This window comes from Melospiza georgiana, chromosome 26 (assembly GCF_028018845.1).
Source record: "Melospiza georgiana isolate bMelGeo1 chromosome 26, bMelGeo1.pri, whole genome shotgun sequence".
Classification (NCBI taxonomy): domain Eukaryota; kingdom Metazoa; phylum Chordata; class Aves; order Passeriformes; family Passerellidae; genus Melospiza; species Melospiza georgiana.
The window spans coordinates 5,630,729-5,648,882 of NC_080455.1; the positions used below are offsets into that span (position 1 = coordinate 5,630,729).

At 61.3% G+C, this 18,154-nt stretch overlaps 1 protein-coding gene across 1 annotated transcript; it reads right to left on the reverse strand.

Moving 5' to 3' along the window:
* Positions 1 to 395: 395 nt before the first annotated feature.
* On the reverse strand, positions 396 to 16,840 carry JAK3 (Janus kinase 3). The gene is made up of 23 exons (XM_058041032.1): positions 16,636 to 16,840; positions 15,663 to 15,786; positions 15,464 to 15,575; positions 14,825 to 14,970; positions 13,132 to 13,414; positions 11,813 to 11,941; positions 10,975 to 11,132; positions 10,204 to 10,315; positions 9,832 to 10,018; positions 8,888 to 9,012; positions 8,677 to 8,811; positions 8,513 to 8,597; positions 8,290 to 8,417; positions 7,510 to 7,648; positions 6,787 to 6,938; positions 5,893 to 6,043; positions 5,684 to 5,823; positions 4,849 to 5,038; positions 3,257 to 3,381; positions 2,795 to 2,967; positions 2,192 to 2,309; positions 604 to 714; positions 396 to 512 (listed from the first exon to the last, which is right to left on the reverse strand). Exons 1-23 carry the CDS (start codon positions 16,838 to 16,840, stop codon positions 396 to 398), a joined length of 3,345 nt encoding a protein of 1,114 aa, XP_057897015.1.
* Between the last annotated feature and the right edge of the window lie 1,314 nt (positions 16,841 to 18,154).

Genomic DNA, 18,154 nt, shown 5'->3' on the forward strand with positions numbered 1-18,154 from the left:
ATTCCCATATTCCCATAAATCCCATAAATCCTATATTCCCATATTCCCATAAATCCCATAAATCCCATAAATCCCATAAATCCCATATTCCCATAAATCCCATAAATCCCATATTCCCATCAATCCCATGAATCCTATATTCCCATATTCCCATAAATCCCATAAATCCCATATTCCCATAAATCCCATATTCCCATATTCCCATAAATCCCAATTCCAATCCCAATTCTGCCATGGAAGGGGAGGGCAAGATAAAAAGGGGGAAAAGCCAAAGGGATGGGAGGGGGGTTGTGGTGTGGGAAAGGGGGCTGGGGGCTGTGTCCCCCCTCACTGTCCCCTCAAAGCTCAGGGAAGAATCACCATGGATTGAGGATCCATTCTGGGTGGGGGGGGTCTCAACCCCGAGTTTTGCTCCGCCCATCCCGCAGCGCCTCGATTTTGGGGGAAAGCTCCCCAAAAGTGGGTCTGGCGCCGGGGGTGAAGGCCCAGCAGCTCATCATCAGCGTGTACACCTGGGGGGGGGGACAAGGGACACGGTGGGGACATCAGGGCAGGAGGAGCACCCCGGGGACCCCCCCAGCAGCCCCGGGACAGCGGTGTCACCTCCGAGGGACAGCCAGCAGGGGCCGGGAGTCGCCGGTTGTCCTTGAGGAGCTCCAGCAGGTGGCAGATGATCTGCGGTGGCCTCGCGGTGCCCATCATGCGCAGGAATTCCTGTGGGGGACAACCGTGAGCTCCGGGACAACCAGGAGAGCACTGGGACACTTGGGAACACTGGGACACCTGGGAGCCACCAGGATGCCCAAAAGCTCTGGGACATCCAGAAGCTCCAAGACACCTGGGGACAATGGGACACTCAGGAGCTCTGGGACATCTGGGATCACCTGGGAGCACCCAGGAGCTCCAGGACACCTGGGGACAATGGGACACTCAGGAGCTCCAGGACACTCAGGAGCACTGGGACACCTGGGAGCACCAGGATGCCCAAAAGCTCTGGGACATCCAGGAGCTCCAGGACATCCATGAGCTCCAGGACACCCAGGAGCTCCGGGACACTTGGGAGCACTGGGACACCTGGGAGCACCAGGATGCCCAAAAGTCTGGGACATCCAGGAGCTCCAGGACACCTGGGGACAATGGGACACCTGGGAGCACCAGGATGCCCAAAAGCTCTGGGACATCCAGAAGCTCCAAGACACCTGGGGACAATAGGACACCCAGGAGCTCTGGGACACTCAGGAGCACCAGGATGCCCAAAAGCTCTGGGACATCCAGGAGCTCCAGGACATCCAGGAGCTCTGGGACACTCAGGAGCACCAGGACACCTGGGAGCACCAGAATGCCCAAAAGCTCTGGGACACCCAGGAGCTCCAGAACACCTGGGGACAATGGGACACCTGGGAGCTCTGGGACATCTGGGATCACCTGGGAGCACCCAGGAGCTCCAGGACACTTGGGAGCAATGGGACACCTGGGAGCACCAGGATGCCCAAAAGCTCTGGGACATCCAGGAGCTCCAGGACATCTGGGGACAATGGGACACTCAGGAGCACTGGGACACCTGGGAGCACCAGGATGCCCAAAAGCCCTGGGACACCCAGGAGCTCCAGGACACCTGGGGACAATGGGACACTCAGGAGCTCTGGGACACCCAGGAGCTCTGGGACACTCAGGAGCACCAGGATGCCCAAAAGCTCTGGGACATCCAGGAGCTCCAGGACATCCAGGAGCTCTGGGACACTCAGGAGCACCAGGACACCTGGGAGCACCAGAATGCCCAAAAGCTCTGGGACACCCAGGAGCTCCAGGACACCTGGGGACAACGGGACACTCAGGAGCTCCAGGACACCTGGGAGCACCAGGATGCCCAAAAGCTCTGGGACATCCAGGAGCTCCAGGACATCACGAGCTCTGGGACACTCAGGAGCACCGGGACACCTGGGAGCACCAGGATGCCCAAAAGTCTGGGACATCCAGGAGCTCCAGGACACCTGAGGACAATGAGACACTCAGGAGCTCCAGGACACCCAGGAGCTCTGGGACACCTGGGAGCACCAGGATGCCCAAAAGCTCTGGGACATCCAGGAGCTCCAGGACATCTGGGATCACCAGGACACCGGCAGCACCAGGAGGGTTGTGAAGGGTTGGTCCCAGTGGGAATGGCCCCCCCATTTTCCAGGGAAAACGTCACCTCCGAGGGGCTCTTGCTCTTGGAGCTGTAGGTGAAGAGCTCGTAGAGGAGCACCCCGAAGCTCCAGGCGTCGGAGGCGCAGGAGAAGATGTTGTCAGCCAGGGATTCCGGAGCGTACCTGCCGGGAAAAACGGGGTCAGAACCCCGGGAAAAATGAGTCCAGAGCGCTGGGAAAAACGAGTTCTGAGCCCCGGGAAAAGGGGATCCTGAGCTCTGGGAAAAACAGGTCCAGAGCCCCAGGAAAAGGGGATCCTGAGCCCTGGGAAAAACGGGTTTTGAGCTGCAGGAAAAATCAGTTCTGAGCTCTGGGAAAAGGAGATTCTGAGCCCTGGGAAAAGTGGATCCTGAGCCCCGGGAAAAATGGGTTCAGAGCCCCGCAAAAAGTGAGTTCTGAGCTCTGGGAAAAATGAGTCCAGAGCTCTGGGAAAAACGGGTCCAGAGCCCTGGGAAAAATGGGTTTTGAGCTCCAGGAAAAGCAGGTTCTGAGCTCCGGGAAAAGGGGATCCAGAACTCTGGGAAAAGCGGGTTCTGAGCCCCAAGAAAAGCGGATTCTGAGCCCTGAATCCCGCTGGAATTCCAGCCCTCCCTGCATCCCCCTCTCACCAGAAAACGGGGCTCTGGCCGGGCTCCCGCACCACGTAGTAATCCTTGTCCTGCGGGAGCAGCTTGGCCAGCCCGAAGTCGCCGATCTTGACGTGGCTGTCGCTCTCCACCAGGATGTTCCTGCTCGCCAGGTCCCGGTGCACGCAGCGCTGCGCCCCCAGGTACTCCATGCCCTGCCGGGACACAGCAGCGTCCCCAGGGCTGGGGAACCCCCGGGTGAGGGTGCCAGGGGGCTCATCCTGGCTGGAGCACAGCCTTAGGGGTGAGGGTTGATCCTGCAGCATCCCCAGGGCTGGACAATGACCCTTGGGTGACCCTGGCATTGCTCTGGCCAGGACAGAGCTGCTGGCAGGGACAGGACCCAGGGTTGACCCACGATCCATGGCTGACCCATGGCATTGCTCCAGCTCCATCCCGGGACAGCAGCACCCCCGTTTTCCCCCATTCCTGCCCCGATCCCACCTTGCAGATCTGCCAGGCGTAGAGGAGCAGCGTCCTGTGCTCCAGGCGGGGCTGGTTCTTCTGCAGGAAATCCCTCAGGCAGCCGTTGGGCAGGAATTCCATCACCAGCCGCAGCCCGCGCATCCCTGCGGCCACAGCCAGCACCGGGATGGCTGGAGCTGGGATTGGGGATCCCTGCCCCATTCCTGCCCCATTCTCAGTGTTCCCAGCCCCATTCCTGTCCCATTCCCTGCCCTATTCCTGCCCTATTCCCTGTGCATTCCCTGCCCATTCACAGCCCCATTTCTGCCCCATTCCCTGTCCATTCCTGCCCCATTCAGAGCCCCATTCCCTGCCCTATTCCTGCCCCGTTCCCTGTGCATTCCCAGCTCCATTCCCTGCCCCATTCCCTGTGCATTCTCTGTGCATTCCCTGCCCCATTCTCAGTGTTCCCAGCCCCATTCCTGTCCCATTCCCTGCCCTATTCCTGCCCGGTTCCCTGTGCATTCCCTGCCCATTCACAGCCCCATTTCTGCCCCATTCCCTGTCCATTCCTGCCCCATTCAGAGCCCCATTCCTGCCCCATTCCTGCCCCATTCACAGCCCCATTCCTGCCCCATTCCTGCCCCATTCACAGCCCCATTTCTGCCCCATTCCCTGTCCATTCCTGCCCCATTCAGAGCCCCATTCCTGCCCCATTCCTGCCCCATTCCTGCCCCATTCACAGCCCCATTTCTGCCCCATTCCCTGTGCATTCCCAGCCCCATTCCCTCCCCCATTCCCTGCCCCATTCCTGCCCCATTCAGAGCCCCATTCCTGCCCCATTCCTACCCCATTCCCTGTGCATTCCCTGCCCATTCACAGCCCCATTTCTGCCCCATTCCTGCCCCATTCAGAGCCCCATTCCTGCCCCATTCCCTGTGCATTCCCTGCCCCATTCCTGCCCCATTCCCAGCCCCATTCCCTCTCCATTCCCTGCCCTGCCCTGTCTATTCCTGCCCCATTCAGAGCCCCATTCCTGCCCCATTCCCAGCTCATTCCCAGCCCCGTTCCCTGTGCATTCCCTGTGCATTCCCTGTGCATTCCCTGTGCATTCCCTGTGCATTCCCTGTTCATTCCCTGTGCATTCCCTGTGCATTCCCTGCCCCATTCCCAGTGTTCCCTGCCCCATCCCCTGTCTATTCCTGCCTCATTCTCTCTCTATCCCAGCTCCATTCTCTGTCTATCCCTGCCCCATCCCCTGTCTATCCCTGCCCCATTCTCTGTCTATCCCTGCCCCATCCCCTGTCTATCCCTGCCCCATCCCCTGTCTATCCCTGCCCCATTCTCTCTCTATCCCTGCCCCATTCTCTGTCTATTCCTGCCCCATTCTCTGTCTATCCCTGCCCCATCCCCTGTCTATCCCTGCCCCATTCTCTCTCTATCCCTGCCCCATCCCCTGTCTATCCCTGCCCCATCCCCTGTCTATCCCTGCCCCATTCTCTCTCTATCCCTGCCCCATTCTCTGTCTATCCCTGCCCCATTCTCTGTCTATCCCTGCCCCATTCCCAGCCCCATTCCTGCCCCATTCCCTGCCCCATTCCCAGCCCATCCCAGCCCCATTCCCAGCTCACCCCGGCTGTAGCAGACACCCCGGTATCTGACGATGAAGTCGTGCTGCAGCGAGTGCAGGATTTGGATCTCCCGCTCGAAATCCCGAATCTCCTTGGCCGAATCCTGCTGCAGCCTCTTCACCGCCACCAGCTCGCCCGTGCTGTCACCCAGGGGGTCGTAGCGACACAGCTCCACGCTCCCGAAATTCCCCTGGGAATTTTGCAGGATGTCGGGGGTGCCCCCCACATTCCCAGTGCCTCATCCCCCCCACCCCAAAACACCCCCCCAGCTGCCTTTTCACACAGCTAGTAAAGAACAGTTACTGTTCAAAAGAACTTCCTCTGATTGCTGGCAATGACCCCATTAATTGCATAATTAATTAATCCCAACTGATACAGCCAGGAGACTGTAATGGGTGACAGCCCGAAGGGGATTGGGATCCCATCCCAGCCCCAGGAAGGTTGGGATAGAACGGGATGGGGCAGAAGGGTTGGGATAGAAGAGGATGGGGCAGGAGGGTCAGGATGGTACAGAAGGGTTGGGGTGGGGCAGGAGGGTTGGGATCAAGGTGGGAACCCCAGGAAGGTTGGGATGGGTCAGGATGGGGCAGGAGGGTCAGGATGGGACAGGAGGGTTGGGATCAAGTGGGAAACCCAGGAAGGTTGGGATGGGTCAGGATGGTACAGAAGGGTTGGGGTGGGACAGGAGGGTTGGGATCAAGCGGGATGGGGCAGGAAGGGTTGGCAGCAGGACAGTGCAGGAGGATCAGGATCCAGCCAGGATGTCCCACACCCCAAATCCAGGATGGGAAGAGCGTCTGGGCTGAATTTTGGGGGTCTTTCCTGTTCCCCTCACCTTGCCCAGCAGCGAGATGTACTTGAGGTGCCTCTCCTGGAACTGCTCTGGGTCCTGGCTCATGGCCAGGCACTCATGTCCCCAAAAGCCATCCCGGAGCGTCACATCCGCGGGGGACAGGTCCGAGAGCAGCTCGTAGTCTGTGGGAAGGAGAGGGTGAGGCCGCTGTGGGGTCCCCCCACGCCCCCCCAGCCCGTCCCCGTGCCCACCAGAGGTGATGAGGCTGTTGAGGTCGCGGATGAGGGCGCGGAAGCAGGGCCGGCGCTGGGGCTCGTATTCCATGCACTGGGACACCAGCGCGGCCAGCTCGGGCCACCGCGGGGCTGGGAGCTGCTGCTGGCTCTGGTAGAACTCCAGCTTCTGTGGGAATGGGGGTCAGGGGCTGTGGGACCCCCAAAGAGCCCCTGAACTGCTCTGAGATGGGGCAGGGTAAAGTGGGATGGGGATGGGAACATGGGATGGGATGGGATGGGATGGGATGGGATGGGATGGGATGGGATGGGATGGGATGGGATGGGATGGGATGGGATGGGATGGGATGGGATGGTGTGGTGGCTCTGGTAGAACTCCAGCTTCTGTGGGAATGGGGGTCAGGGGGTGTGGGACCCCCAAAGAGCCCCTGAATGGCTCTGAGATGGGGCAGGGTGCAGCGGGATGGGGCAGGACAGGTGGGGTGGGATGGGATGGGAATATGGGATGGCGTGGGATGGGATGGGATCCATAGCAGGGGATGAGGATGGGATGGGATGGGAATATGGGATGGGATTTATGGGATGGGATGGGATGGGATGGGATGGGATGGGATGGGATGGGATGGGATCCATAGCAGGGGATGAGGATGGGATGGGATTTATGGGATGGGATGGGATCCATAGCAGGGAATAGGATGGGATAGGATTTATGGGATTTGTGGGGTGGGATGGGATCCGTAGCAGGGAACGGGATGGGCTGGGATGTAGCAGAAAGGGACAGGAGGACTGGGGCAGGAAGGTCTGGATACAGTAGGAAGGGGTGGGATGGGTTGGGATCAACTGGGATGGGATAGGAGGGTCAGGATGGGGCAGGAAGATTGGGATCCAGCGGGATGCTGGGATCAGCCTCACCCTCTGGGGCTCCAGCAGGCTCAGGGGCATGTTCCCCCCACTGAAGATCTCCCAGAGGGTGGCTCCGAAGCCCCACTTGTCAGCTGGCAGTGCCAGGCTCCCGGGGTCGCTGACACACTCGGGGGCCACCCATGGGATCCTCTCCACCAGCACTGTGGGTGCCCAGCCCTGCTCAGCACCCACTGTGGGGGCCCAGCACCCCCAGGACCCCCCAGGACTGACCCCAGGGTGGGTGAGTTTGAAGAAGGGGATCCAGAGCCCAGAGCCAGGACCTGGCTGGGAGGATGAACACAGGACCCCAAACCCAGAACCGGGACCCTGAGCCCAGAACCAGGACCCCAAATCCAGACCTGAGATCCTGAGCCCACAGTCAGGATTCCCCATGGAGGATGAACACAGGACTCCAAACCCAGAACCAGGATCTCAAGCCCAGAACCAGGATCTCAAACCCAGAACCAGGACCCTGAACCTAGACCTTGATTCCTCATGGAGGATGAACACAGGACCCTGAACCCAGAACCAGGACCCCAAATCCTGAACCCAGAACCAGGACCCCAAACCCAGAACCAGGACCCTGAACCCAAAACCAGGACCCCAAACCCATACCCGGGACCCAGAGCCCACAGCCAGGATTCCCCGTGGAGGATGAACACAGGACCCCAAACCCAAAGGCAGAACCCCAAAACCAGCACCCTCAGGACCCCCTGGGAGCCCCAGACTCACTGTCCCGGGCCAGGACGGTGACGCTGACCCCGGGGTCGTTGAGTTTGATGAAGGGGGGGCTCCCCCCAGCTGTGTCCCCCTCCCGGGCCAGCAGCACCTTCTTGGCAGAGACGTTCCCATGTGGGATCTTCTTGTCCTCCTGGATGGGGGGAAGAGGGGGTGGGACACTCAGGGTGGTCCCACACATTGGGGTGGGCTGGGGGAGCAGCAGGGATGGGTGGGGGCTGTGGGATGGGGATCCATGGGATCCACTGGATATGGGGCTGTGGGGGATGTGGGATGGGGATGGATTGGGGGCTGTGGGATGGGGATCCGTGGGATCCACTGGATATGGGGCTGTAGGGGATGTGGGATGGGGATCTGTGGGATCCATGGGATCTGTGGGATGGGGATCAATGGGATCCATTGGATGTGGGAGTTGTGGGGTGTGGATGGACTGGGGGCTGTGGGATGGGGATCCATGAGATCCCTGGGATGTGGGGGTATGAGGGCTGTGGGATCCACCTGGGATCCTGAGCCCACAGCCAGGATTCCCCGTGGAGGATGAACACAGGACCCCAAACCCAGAGCCAGGACCCCAAAACCACAAATGGGACCCTGAACCCAGAACCAGAACCTCAAACCCAGACCTGGATTCCGCATGGAGGATGAGCACAGGATCCCAAACCCAGAACCAAGATTCCCCGTGGAGGATGAACACAGGACCCCACACCCAAAGCCAGAACCCCAAATCCAGCCCCCCAGGACCCCCGGGACCCCCTCCCACCGCTGTGGGCTCACCAGGTAGTTGAGGGCATAGGCCAACTGCTTGGCCACCGTCAGCTTCCACCCCGTGGTCACCGCGCCCCGGTTCTTGCGCAGGTACAGGTCCAGGGGCCCGTGCCGGACGTGCTCCTGCACCATCACACCTGGGGGCACCCCGGGAGGGTCAGGGGGTGCCCACACCGACCTCAGGGTGCCCAGGTGGCACCGTGGCCACCCACCCACCCCTCTGGGCACTCACTGTCCTTGCCGAGGCTGACGCCGTGCAGCAGCACCAGGTGCTTGTGGGACAGCTGGCTCATGGTGCTGGCGGCCTCCAGGAAGGACTGGGACAGGACAGAGGGGTCAGGGCGGGCCTCGGGGACCCCGAGGTGACCTCATGGAGGCGGCAGTGCCACCCCTCACCTCCAGGCAATTGCGGTGGCTGCTGTCCATGACCTTGAGCACCACCGGGGTCTGCCGGGCTCCGTCCTCCTCGTCCTCGTCCCGTTTGACGCCTTTGTAGATCTGGGTGAAGGAGCCCTGGCCCAGGCTCTCGCCCTGGGGGACACGGGGACATTGCCGGGGGGTTCCTGTGCCCCTGTGCCACCCCCCGTGGCCCTGCCCTGCCCCGTACCCGTGTCAGGCTCTGCGGGTCGATCTTGTGGAACATCATCTGCTGCAGGCTGCGGCGCCGGGGCGCGGGAGGGGACCCGGGGGGACAGGGGACCCCGCTGCGCACGATCAGCAGGTTGGACTTCTCTGGGGGGCAGAGAGGGCGTGAGGGGGGGCCTGGGCAGGGGACCCCCACCTGGGGACCTCACACAGCCACCAGGTGATGTCACAGCCCGCTCTGACATCACAGCATGCTCTGTGACATCACAGCATGCTCTGTGACATCACAGCCCCCGTGACATCATAGCCTGCTCTGTGACCTCAGTCATTCTGTGACATCGCGGTCCACTCTGTGACATCACAACTGCTCTGTGACATCACAGCATGCTCTGTGACATCACAGCCCCCGTGACATCATAGCCTGCTCTGTGACCTCAGTCATTCTGTGACACCACGGTCCACTCTGTGACATCACAACTGCTCTGTGACATCACGGCCTGCTCTGTGACATCACAGCCCCCTGTGACATCATAGCCCCCTGCTCTGTGACCTCAGTCATTCTGTGACATCGCGGTCCACTCTGTGACATCACAACTGCTCTGTGACATCACAACTGCTCTGTCATGTCACAGCTACTCTGTGACCTCACATCCTCCTCTGTGACCTTGCAGCTGCTCTGTGACATCACAGCCCCCTCTGTGACATCACAGCCTGTTTTGTGACCTCACAACTCCCTCTGTGACATCACAACCACTCTGCTATTACAGCAGCTCTATGACATCACAGCCACCCTGTGACATCACAGCAATCGTGATGTCACAGCCTGCTCTGTGACATCACAGCCACTCTGTGACATCACAGCAGCTCTGTGACATCACAGCCACTCTGTGACCTCACAGCAGCTCTGTGACCTCACAGCAGCTCTGTGACATCCCACCCCGCTCTGCCATGCCCCCCAGGTGTCACCTTTGGCCCGGGGGGGACAGGCCACCTCCAGGCGCATGGGTGCCCCCTCGGCCTGCAGCCCGCGGTGCCCGTAGGTGCCCAGCAGCTCCCGCAGGCTGCAGAACCTCCGCGCCACCCCCGAGAGCCACCAGTGCCCGTCCTCGTCCCGGCGGATCCGGCACCGCTTGTAATCCCGGCCGGAGCGGGTCTGGGGAGGAAACACCGGGGTCAGCACCGGGGGGACACCCCAGGACATCCCCAAATCCCTCCTGCGCCAAAGGGACACTGAGTGGCACCGTCCTTGTGTCACCGCCCCGCAGGTGCCAGTGCCGCCGTCATGATGCCACCCAAGCCCCCCTGCCCGGTGTCCCGGGGGTCTCCCGGGGGTCTCACCTGCACGCACACGGTCAGCAGGTAACTGTCAAAGTCCTGGGGGCTGCGGCGCAGCAGGAACAGCCCCGGGGCACCCCCGGCCGCCTCCAGCTTGTTCACAGCAAACTCGGCGCTGCCAAGGGCAGGGACGGATGTGGTGCCACTCAGGGACATTGTGGGCACAACCTGTGCCCACCTCCTGTGCCCTCCTCCTGTCCCCATTCCCTGTCCCCATCCCTGTGCCCTCCCCTGTGCCCATTCCTGTCCCCATTCCTGTGCCCATCCCTGTGCCCCCTCCCCAAACCCAGCAAATCCCCGTGGAGCCCCACCTGGGCAGGGGGTGGTTCCGTCCCCTCCATCCCTGCATTCCCTCGGGCTCGGGGGTGCCCAGGGGGTCCCAGTACCCAATTCCCAGAGGTTCCCAGCACCTGGTGCCCAGGGATTCCTGGTACCCAATTCCCAGGGTGTCCCGGTACCCAATTCCCAGAGGTTCCCAGCACCTGGTGCCCAGGGGTTCCTGGTACCCAATTCCCAGGGGTTCCCGGTACCCAATTCCCAGGGATTCCCAGTACCCAATTCCCAGGGGGTCCTGGTACCCAATTCCCAGGGGGTCCTGGTACCCAATTCCCAGGGATTCCCAGTACCCAATTCCCAGAGGTTCCTGGTACCCGGTGCCCAGGGGTTCCTGGTACCCAATTCCCAGGGATTCCCAGTACCCAATTCCCAGAGGTTCCTGGTACCCAGTTCTCAGGGTTTCCCAGCACCTGGTGCCCAGGGTGTCCCGGTGCCCACCTGATGGGCCCGTGGCACTGGTTCTCCAGGTCCTCCAGCAGCCGTGGCGGTGCCACCTCCCTGCAGAAGTAGTGCTGGGCATCCGCCGTCAGCCGGTAGTAACCATCGAGCAGAGCCACGAAGGAGCGAGCCTCCCGCAGCGTGGAGAACTCCACCTCCTGCGTGTGGGAAACGCCAATCGCTTGGTTTTAAAATTTTCAAAGTTTCATGGTGATAAGATGGTTATAAAAATAGTAATGCAATTATAATTTGGGCAATTTGAATTAGGACAATATGAGACAATAAATGCAAAGAGTTACGGATATCTGGGTACCTTTTTCTGGGCAGCCTGAGCCCAAAAAAGGACACAGCTAACAGAGGATTAACTCTTAAAAGCAATAGCCCATTGTATATTCATACACTTCATACATGATGCAAAAATTCCATTAAATATAGAATTCTATCTGGTCATCATCAGCTTCTGCCTCCAATCCTAACAGCACCTTCGAGGTGGGAAGAAGTTCATTTCTTCTGATAATGGGGCAATAAATTCTTTTTCTCTGAAAGATTGAGGTGTCCTGTGGCTGCTATCTCACTGCGAGTCCTTTCTTTAAAAGAAGTATCCTACACAGCATAGTTTCTATTTTAACATTTTTATAACCCAAAACTACATTTAATGCACTACTTAAGAGAATCAATACAGCATCACTTTCAAACACAACACACATAATATTCACTTCAATACTTGCCAAAAGCCAATCATAAAATACACGCACTTTTCACACTGTGCCAGCCTTGGCGTCACCCCCTTGTCCCCTTGCAGCCCTGCCGGGGCTCCCCAAGCCCTTCCTGAGCTCACCAGCACGCGGTTGTCCGCCTTGGTGACGGTGACCAGCCGGTTCTCCACGGGGCTGCCGCCGTCCCGGCTCGCCGCCTGCTTGATGCTGATGTCGGCGATGTCGGGGAAGTCACAGAAGTGCTGGCGGCTCTACAAAGGGACAGCAAAGGTGACAATCCCGTCCCGGCAGCTTCCCACAGCACACCCAGCCATGCTGGAGCACCTCGGAGCCACCATAGCTCCAGGCCATGCCGCTTGTAGTGTGGTTTTATACTTTGATTTTGTGTCCCCGTATTTTTCCCAAATTGTTTGCCCCAGATTGTTCCCCCTCCCTCTGCCTGTGCAATCCCTTTCCTTTCCTGAGATCATTCCCAAATCCCCACCTTGTCTCCCTGTCAGTCACTCAGCATCCCCTCCCCTCCATCTAGAACTTTCTGTCCAGGACATCGAGTGATTATCCAGAGGCCAGGGGTCAACCCTCCAAGTATTACCCCACACGCTGTCCTAAATGTCCATTCCCCAGTATCCATACCTTAATTTTTCCAATTGGTTAGTAAAATGTTATTATCTACTTTAGGTTTCCACCTCCCTTTCAATGTAACCTTGGCACCTCTCTGGGGCTCTGAACAGGAGCCCCTTGAGGTTTGTGGGGACTCCTTGGAGCTCCTGAAATAAATCTTGGGTTAACCCCTGCTAGGAGTCAGCCCCTTCATCTTCTGCCGTTGTGTTCCAGCGTCTCCTTTGCTGCAGGGGATCAGCCTGGCTGCCTTCTGTCCTTTGGTACCCCCGGGATCAGCCTGGCTGCCTTTGTCACCCTCAGGATCAGCCTGGCTGCCTTTGGTACCCCCAGGATCAGCCTGGCTGCCTTTGATACCCCCTGGATCAGCCTGGCTGCCTTTGTTACCCTCAGGATCAGCCTGGCTGCCTTTGATACCCCCTGGATCAGCCTGGCTGCCTTTGTTACCCCTGGGATCAGCCTGGCTGCCTTTGGTACCCCCAAGGATGGGGATCAGCCTGGCTGCCTTCTGTCCTTTGGTACCCCCAGGGATCAGCCTGGCTGCCTTTGTTACCCCCTGGATCAGCCTGGCTGCCTTTGGTACCCTCAGGATCAGCCTGGCTGCCTTTGGTACCCCCGGGATCAGCCTGGCTGCCTTTGTTACCCTCAGGATCACCCTGGCTGCCTTTGGCACTCCCAGGATCAGCCTGGCTGCCTTTGGTACCCCCAGGGCATGGGACAGCGCCCTCCCCACGCTGTTCACAGTCTCAGGGCTGGCTGGGGTCCCCTCAGTGGCACTCGGAGGGACTCAGTGGCACCCAGAGACACCAGAACACCGGAGCACCTCGGAGCCGCCGCAGCTCCAGGCCACGCCGCTGTCGCCGCACACGTGGATGGTGACGGGAGCCGCGGATCCGGGCGAGCGCACGTGGAAAATCTCCTCGCTGCGGCGGCGCTGGAGCCGCTCCAGGTCCAGCAGGTACTTGAGCTTCAGGTGCGGCGCGTCCGGCCCGCAGCCCCCCAGGCGCCGCAGGGATTTGCCGAAGCGGCGCCGCAGGCGCTTGCGGGTCACGAAGTTGTGCTGCTGGATCTGCGAGCGCAGCGGCGCCGGCAGGCACGACTTGTAGCTGTGGGGAGCGCAGTGGGGTGTCCCCGGGGGTGTCACAGTGTCCCCGGGGCTGTCACAGTGTCCTCATGGGATTCAGGCTGTCCCCGGGGCTGTCACACTGTCCCTATGGGATTCAGGCTGTCCCTGGGGGTGTCCAGGAGTCCCCAGGGATGTTAGGGTGTCCCCGGGGCTGTCACACTGTCCCCAGGGGTGTCACAGTGTCCCCAGGGGTGTCACACTGTCCTGGGGATGTCACACTGTCCCTATGGGATTCAGGCCGTCCCCAGGCATGCCAGGGTGTCCCTTATGGGTGTCACACTGTCCCCATGGGTGTCACACTGTCCCCAGGGGATTCAGGCCGTCCCCAGCCATACCGTCCTGTCCCCAGGGCTGTCACACTGTCCCCGGGGGTGTCACACTGTCCCCATGAGATTCAGGCTGTCCCCAGGGGTGTCAGGGTGTCCCCAGGAGTGTTGGGGCATCCCTGGGGCTGTGACACTGTCCCCATGGGTGTCACACTGTCCCCGGTGGTGTCACATTGTCCCTATGGGATTCAGGCTGTCCTTGGGGGTGTTAGGGTGTGCCCAGGGGTTTTGGAGTGACCTTGGGGCTGTCACACAGTCCCCAGTGGTGTCACACTGTCCCCATGGGTTTCAGGCTGTCCCCAGAGGTGTCATACTGTCCCTATGGGTGCCACACTGTCCTGGGGGTGCCACACTGTCCCTAGGGGATTCAGACTGTCCCCAGCCATGCCAGGGTGTCCCTATGAGTGTCACACTGTCCCCATGGGTGTCACACTGTCCTGGGGGTGTCACACTGTCCCCATGGGATTCAAGCTGTCCCCAGGGGTGTCACACTATTCCCATAGGTTTCTGGCTGTCCCCGGGGGTGCTGGGCTGTCCCCAGTGGATGTCACACTGTCCCCAGGGGATTCAGGCCATCCCCAGCCATGCCAGGGTGTCCCTTATGGGTGTCACACTGTCCCCAGGGGTGTCACACTGTCCCCATAGGATTCAGGCTGTCCCCGGGGGTGTCACACTGTCCCTATGGGATTCAGGCCGTCCCCAGCCATGCCAGGGTGTCCCTATGAGTGTCACACTGTCCCCATGGGTTTCAGGCTGTCCCCAGAGGTGTCATACTGTCCCCATGGGTGTCACACTGTCCTGGGGATGTCACACTGTCCCTATGGGATTCAGACTGGCCCCAGCCATGGCGGGCTGTCCCCATGGGTGTCACACTGTCCCCATGGATGCCACACTGTCCCGATGGGATTCAGGCCATCCCCAGCCATGCCAGGGTGTCCCTATGAGTGTCACACTGTCCCCATGGGTGTCACACTGTCCTGGGGATGTCACACTGTCCCTATGGGATTCAGACTGTCCCCAGCCATGCCGGGCTGTCCCCGGGGGTGTCACTGTCCGTGTCTCACCTGACGTGGCTGCAGACCTGCGTGGGGCTCTGTCTCTGCTCCTGGGCGATGCGCAGCATGTCCAGCACGGCCAGGCTCAGGCACTGCTCCTGCGAGGGCAGGCTCAGCCCCACGGCCACGCGGCCCCCGATGAAATCACTGCGGGACTGGGGGGGGCACGAGGCTCAGGGGGGGCTCTCCCATCTCCCCAGACCCCCCCAAACCGTGCCCGTGTCACCCTTGTGTCCCAGAGCGCCCAGGAGTCACATCCTGCCCAGGCTCTGCCTCCCTGTCCCCGGGGTGTGTCCCCATCAGGGGACAGAGTGACCCCATCTGGGGGTGGCCATGAGCAGCTCCAGGTGAGCCAGGGAAGGGAAGGGAAGGAGAAGGAGAAGGAGAAGGAGAAGGAGAAGGAGAAGGAGAAGGAGAAGGAGAAGGAGAAGGAGAAGGAGAAGGAGAAGGAGAAGGAGAAGGAGAAGGAGAAGAGAAGAGAAGAGAAGAGAAGAGAAGAGAAGAGAAGAGAAGAGAAGAGAAGAGAAGAGTCAGAACACCTCAAAACCACCTCTGGCATCATCCTGGTCCCCACAGGTGACAGAGAGAGCCTGGGGGATGAGGAGGGTGAGGATGAGGAGGAGGAGGAGCCAGGTTGGCAGCGCTCACCTGGGCGAACAGGTAATCAATGACAGGATAATCCAGGACGGGGCTGGCCCGGCCGTTGAGCAGCTGGAAGCGGTGGGACTGTCCCAGTCCGCACCAGTTGGGGAAGAAGAACCTGGTGGGGACAGAGGAGGGGTCTCAGCGCTGCGTCCCCCAAGAGAGCACGACCCCAAGGGATGTCAGGGGAGGGTGGGAGCCTCACCTGATCCTGTACACCACGACCTGGCTGCAGGACTCGTCCACGGTGAACACGTGGTTGGGGGGGAACCAGCAGCTCAGGTCCTCGGTGGCCAGGGCGAAGAGAGGGTGGCACACGGGCAGCACGCCTGGGGACAGGCACAGGGTGAGACCTGAGCCCGTGGCCAGGGGCTCAGCTCGGGGCTGAGACCCCACAGCCACAGCCAGGACCCCCTGGCAAGGATGTGCTGGGGACACTGAGCCCATCACTGGGATCCTGAGCTCATCACTGGACCCCAAGGCCACAGCCAGGACCCAAACCCCACAGCCAGGACCCAAACCCCACAGCCAGGACCCAAATACCACAGCCAGGACCCAAATACCACAGCCAGGACCCAAACCCCACAGCCAGGACCCAAACCCCACAGCCAGGACTCAAACCCCACAGCCAGGACCCAAACCCCACTGCTGGGATCTGGAGTTCACAGCCAGAATTCCCTGCTGAGGACGAGCACAGGACCCCGTACCCATACCCAGGACCCTGTACCCACACCCAGGAGCCCGTACCCACACCCAGGACCCCATTCTCACACCCAGGACCCCATTCTCCCATTCAGGACCCCATTCCCCCATCCAGGACACCATTTCCACTTCTAGGGCCCCGTACCCACACCCAGGACCCCATTCCCCAATCCAGGACCCCATCCCCAAACCCAGGACCTCATACCCACAAACAGAATTCCATTCTCCCATCCAGGACCCCATTCTCTCATTCAGGACCCCATTCCCCCATCCAGGACCCCGTACCCACACCCCAGACCCCATTCCCACAAACAGAACCCCATCTGCACATCCAGGACCCCCATTCCCTCATGCAGGACCCCTTCCCCAAACCCAGGACCCCGTAGCCACACCCAGGACCCCATACCCCCAAACAGAACCCCATTTCCACACCCCAGACCCCCCACCCCGGGGGTCCCCCCGTGCCCGTCGCTCACCGCAGGCTTTGGCAGCGCGCACGCAGAGCTCCTCGGCCGTGTACTCGCCGAAGGTGAAGCTGAGCGTGCCCGCGGCGCTGCCCGGTGCCCGGTGCGGGCCGGGGGCCCGGTGGTACAGGAACACCTGCAGGGTGCCGCTCTCGGCCGACGAGAGGCTGCAGGAGCGGCCCCCGATCAGCGGCGTCTCCTCGCCCAGCGGGGCCATGGCGGGCGCTGCAAGGAAAGGGAGACTCGGAGTGACCCCTCTGTGCCACCCTCATCATCCTCCCCGCGGTCACACCCCGCAGCAGCGCCCGCAGGGCTGGGATGGGCCGCTGCTGGGAAGGAGGGAGGGGAAACTGAGGCACGCGGTTGGATATTCCCTCACTCTCCCAGCCTGTCCCACCCTCCCGGCCGCTCCTCCTCTGCCTCAGCGCTCTCGGTGTGAGCGGGGGGGACCCGGCTCCATCCCCGGTTCCAACCCCGGTTCCATGCCGGCTCCATCCTCACTCCATCCCCAGTTCCATCCGGCCTCCATCCCAGTTCCATCCCGGCCTCATCCCTGGTTCAATCCCCGGCTCCATTCCCGGTTCCATCCCAGCTCCATCCCGGTTCCATCCCGTCCCCATCCCTGGTTCCATCCCGGCCTCATCCCCGGCTCCATCTCCGGTTCCATCCCAGCTCCATCCCGGCTCCATCCCCGGCTCCATCCCTGCCCCATCCCGGTTCCATCCCCGGCTCCATCTCGGCCCCATCTCCGGTTCCATCCCCGGCCTCATCGCCGGCTCCATCCCTGCCCCATCCCGGTTCCATCCCCGGCTCCATCTCGGCCCCATCCCCGGTTCCATCCCCGGTTCCATCCCGGCTCCATCCCTGCCCCATCCCGGTTCCATCCCGGCCTGGCCGCCCCCCCGGCTCCCCCCCGGTACCTCCCCGGGCCTGGAGCGGGGGTCCCGGACGGGCTGCGCCGCCAAATCGGGGTTCTGGGGGTGCGTAGGTGGCTGCGAGCGAAGGGGAGATAAAAAATCCCCCGGGCGACTTCCTTCCTGCCCGAGGCCTCCCGGGCGGGCGGCTTCCTGCCAGGGGAGGGGGGACAGAACGCGACACCCCGGGCCGCTGCCAGGGAGTGTCGGGAGGGTGGAGGGCTGAAAACCTGGGCACCCCCAGGCACACTCTGGGCACCCCCAGGACTCTCTGGACACCCCCGGGCGTCCCTTTGGGCAAACCTGGGGACAATCTGGGCACTCTCAGGGACTCTCTGAGCACTCCCAGAAACCCTCTGGGTACCTCCAGGGATCTCTGGGCACCCCTGGGGACAATCTGGGCACTCTCAGGGACTCTCTGAGCACCCCCGGGCACACTCTGGGCACCCTCGAGCATCCTCTGGGCACCCCCGGCCATCCCTTTGGGCACCCCCGGGGACTCTCTGGGCACCCCGGGCACACTCTGGGCACCCCTGGAGACCCTCTGGGCACCCCGGGCACACTCTGGGCACCCCGGGCATCCTGTGGGCACCCCCGGCCACCCCTTTGGGCACCCT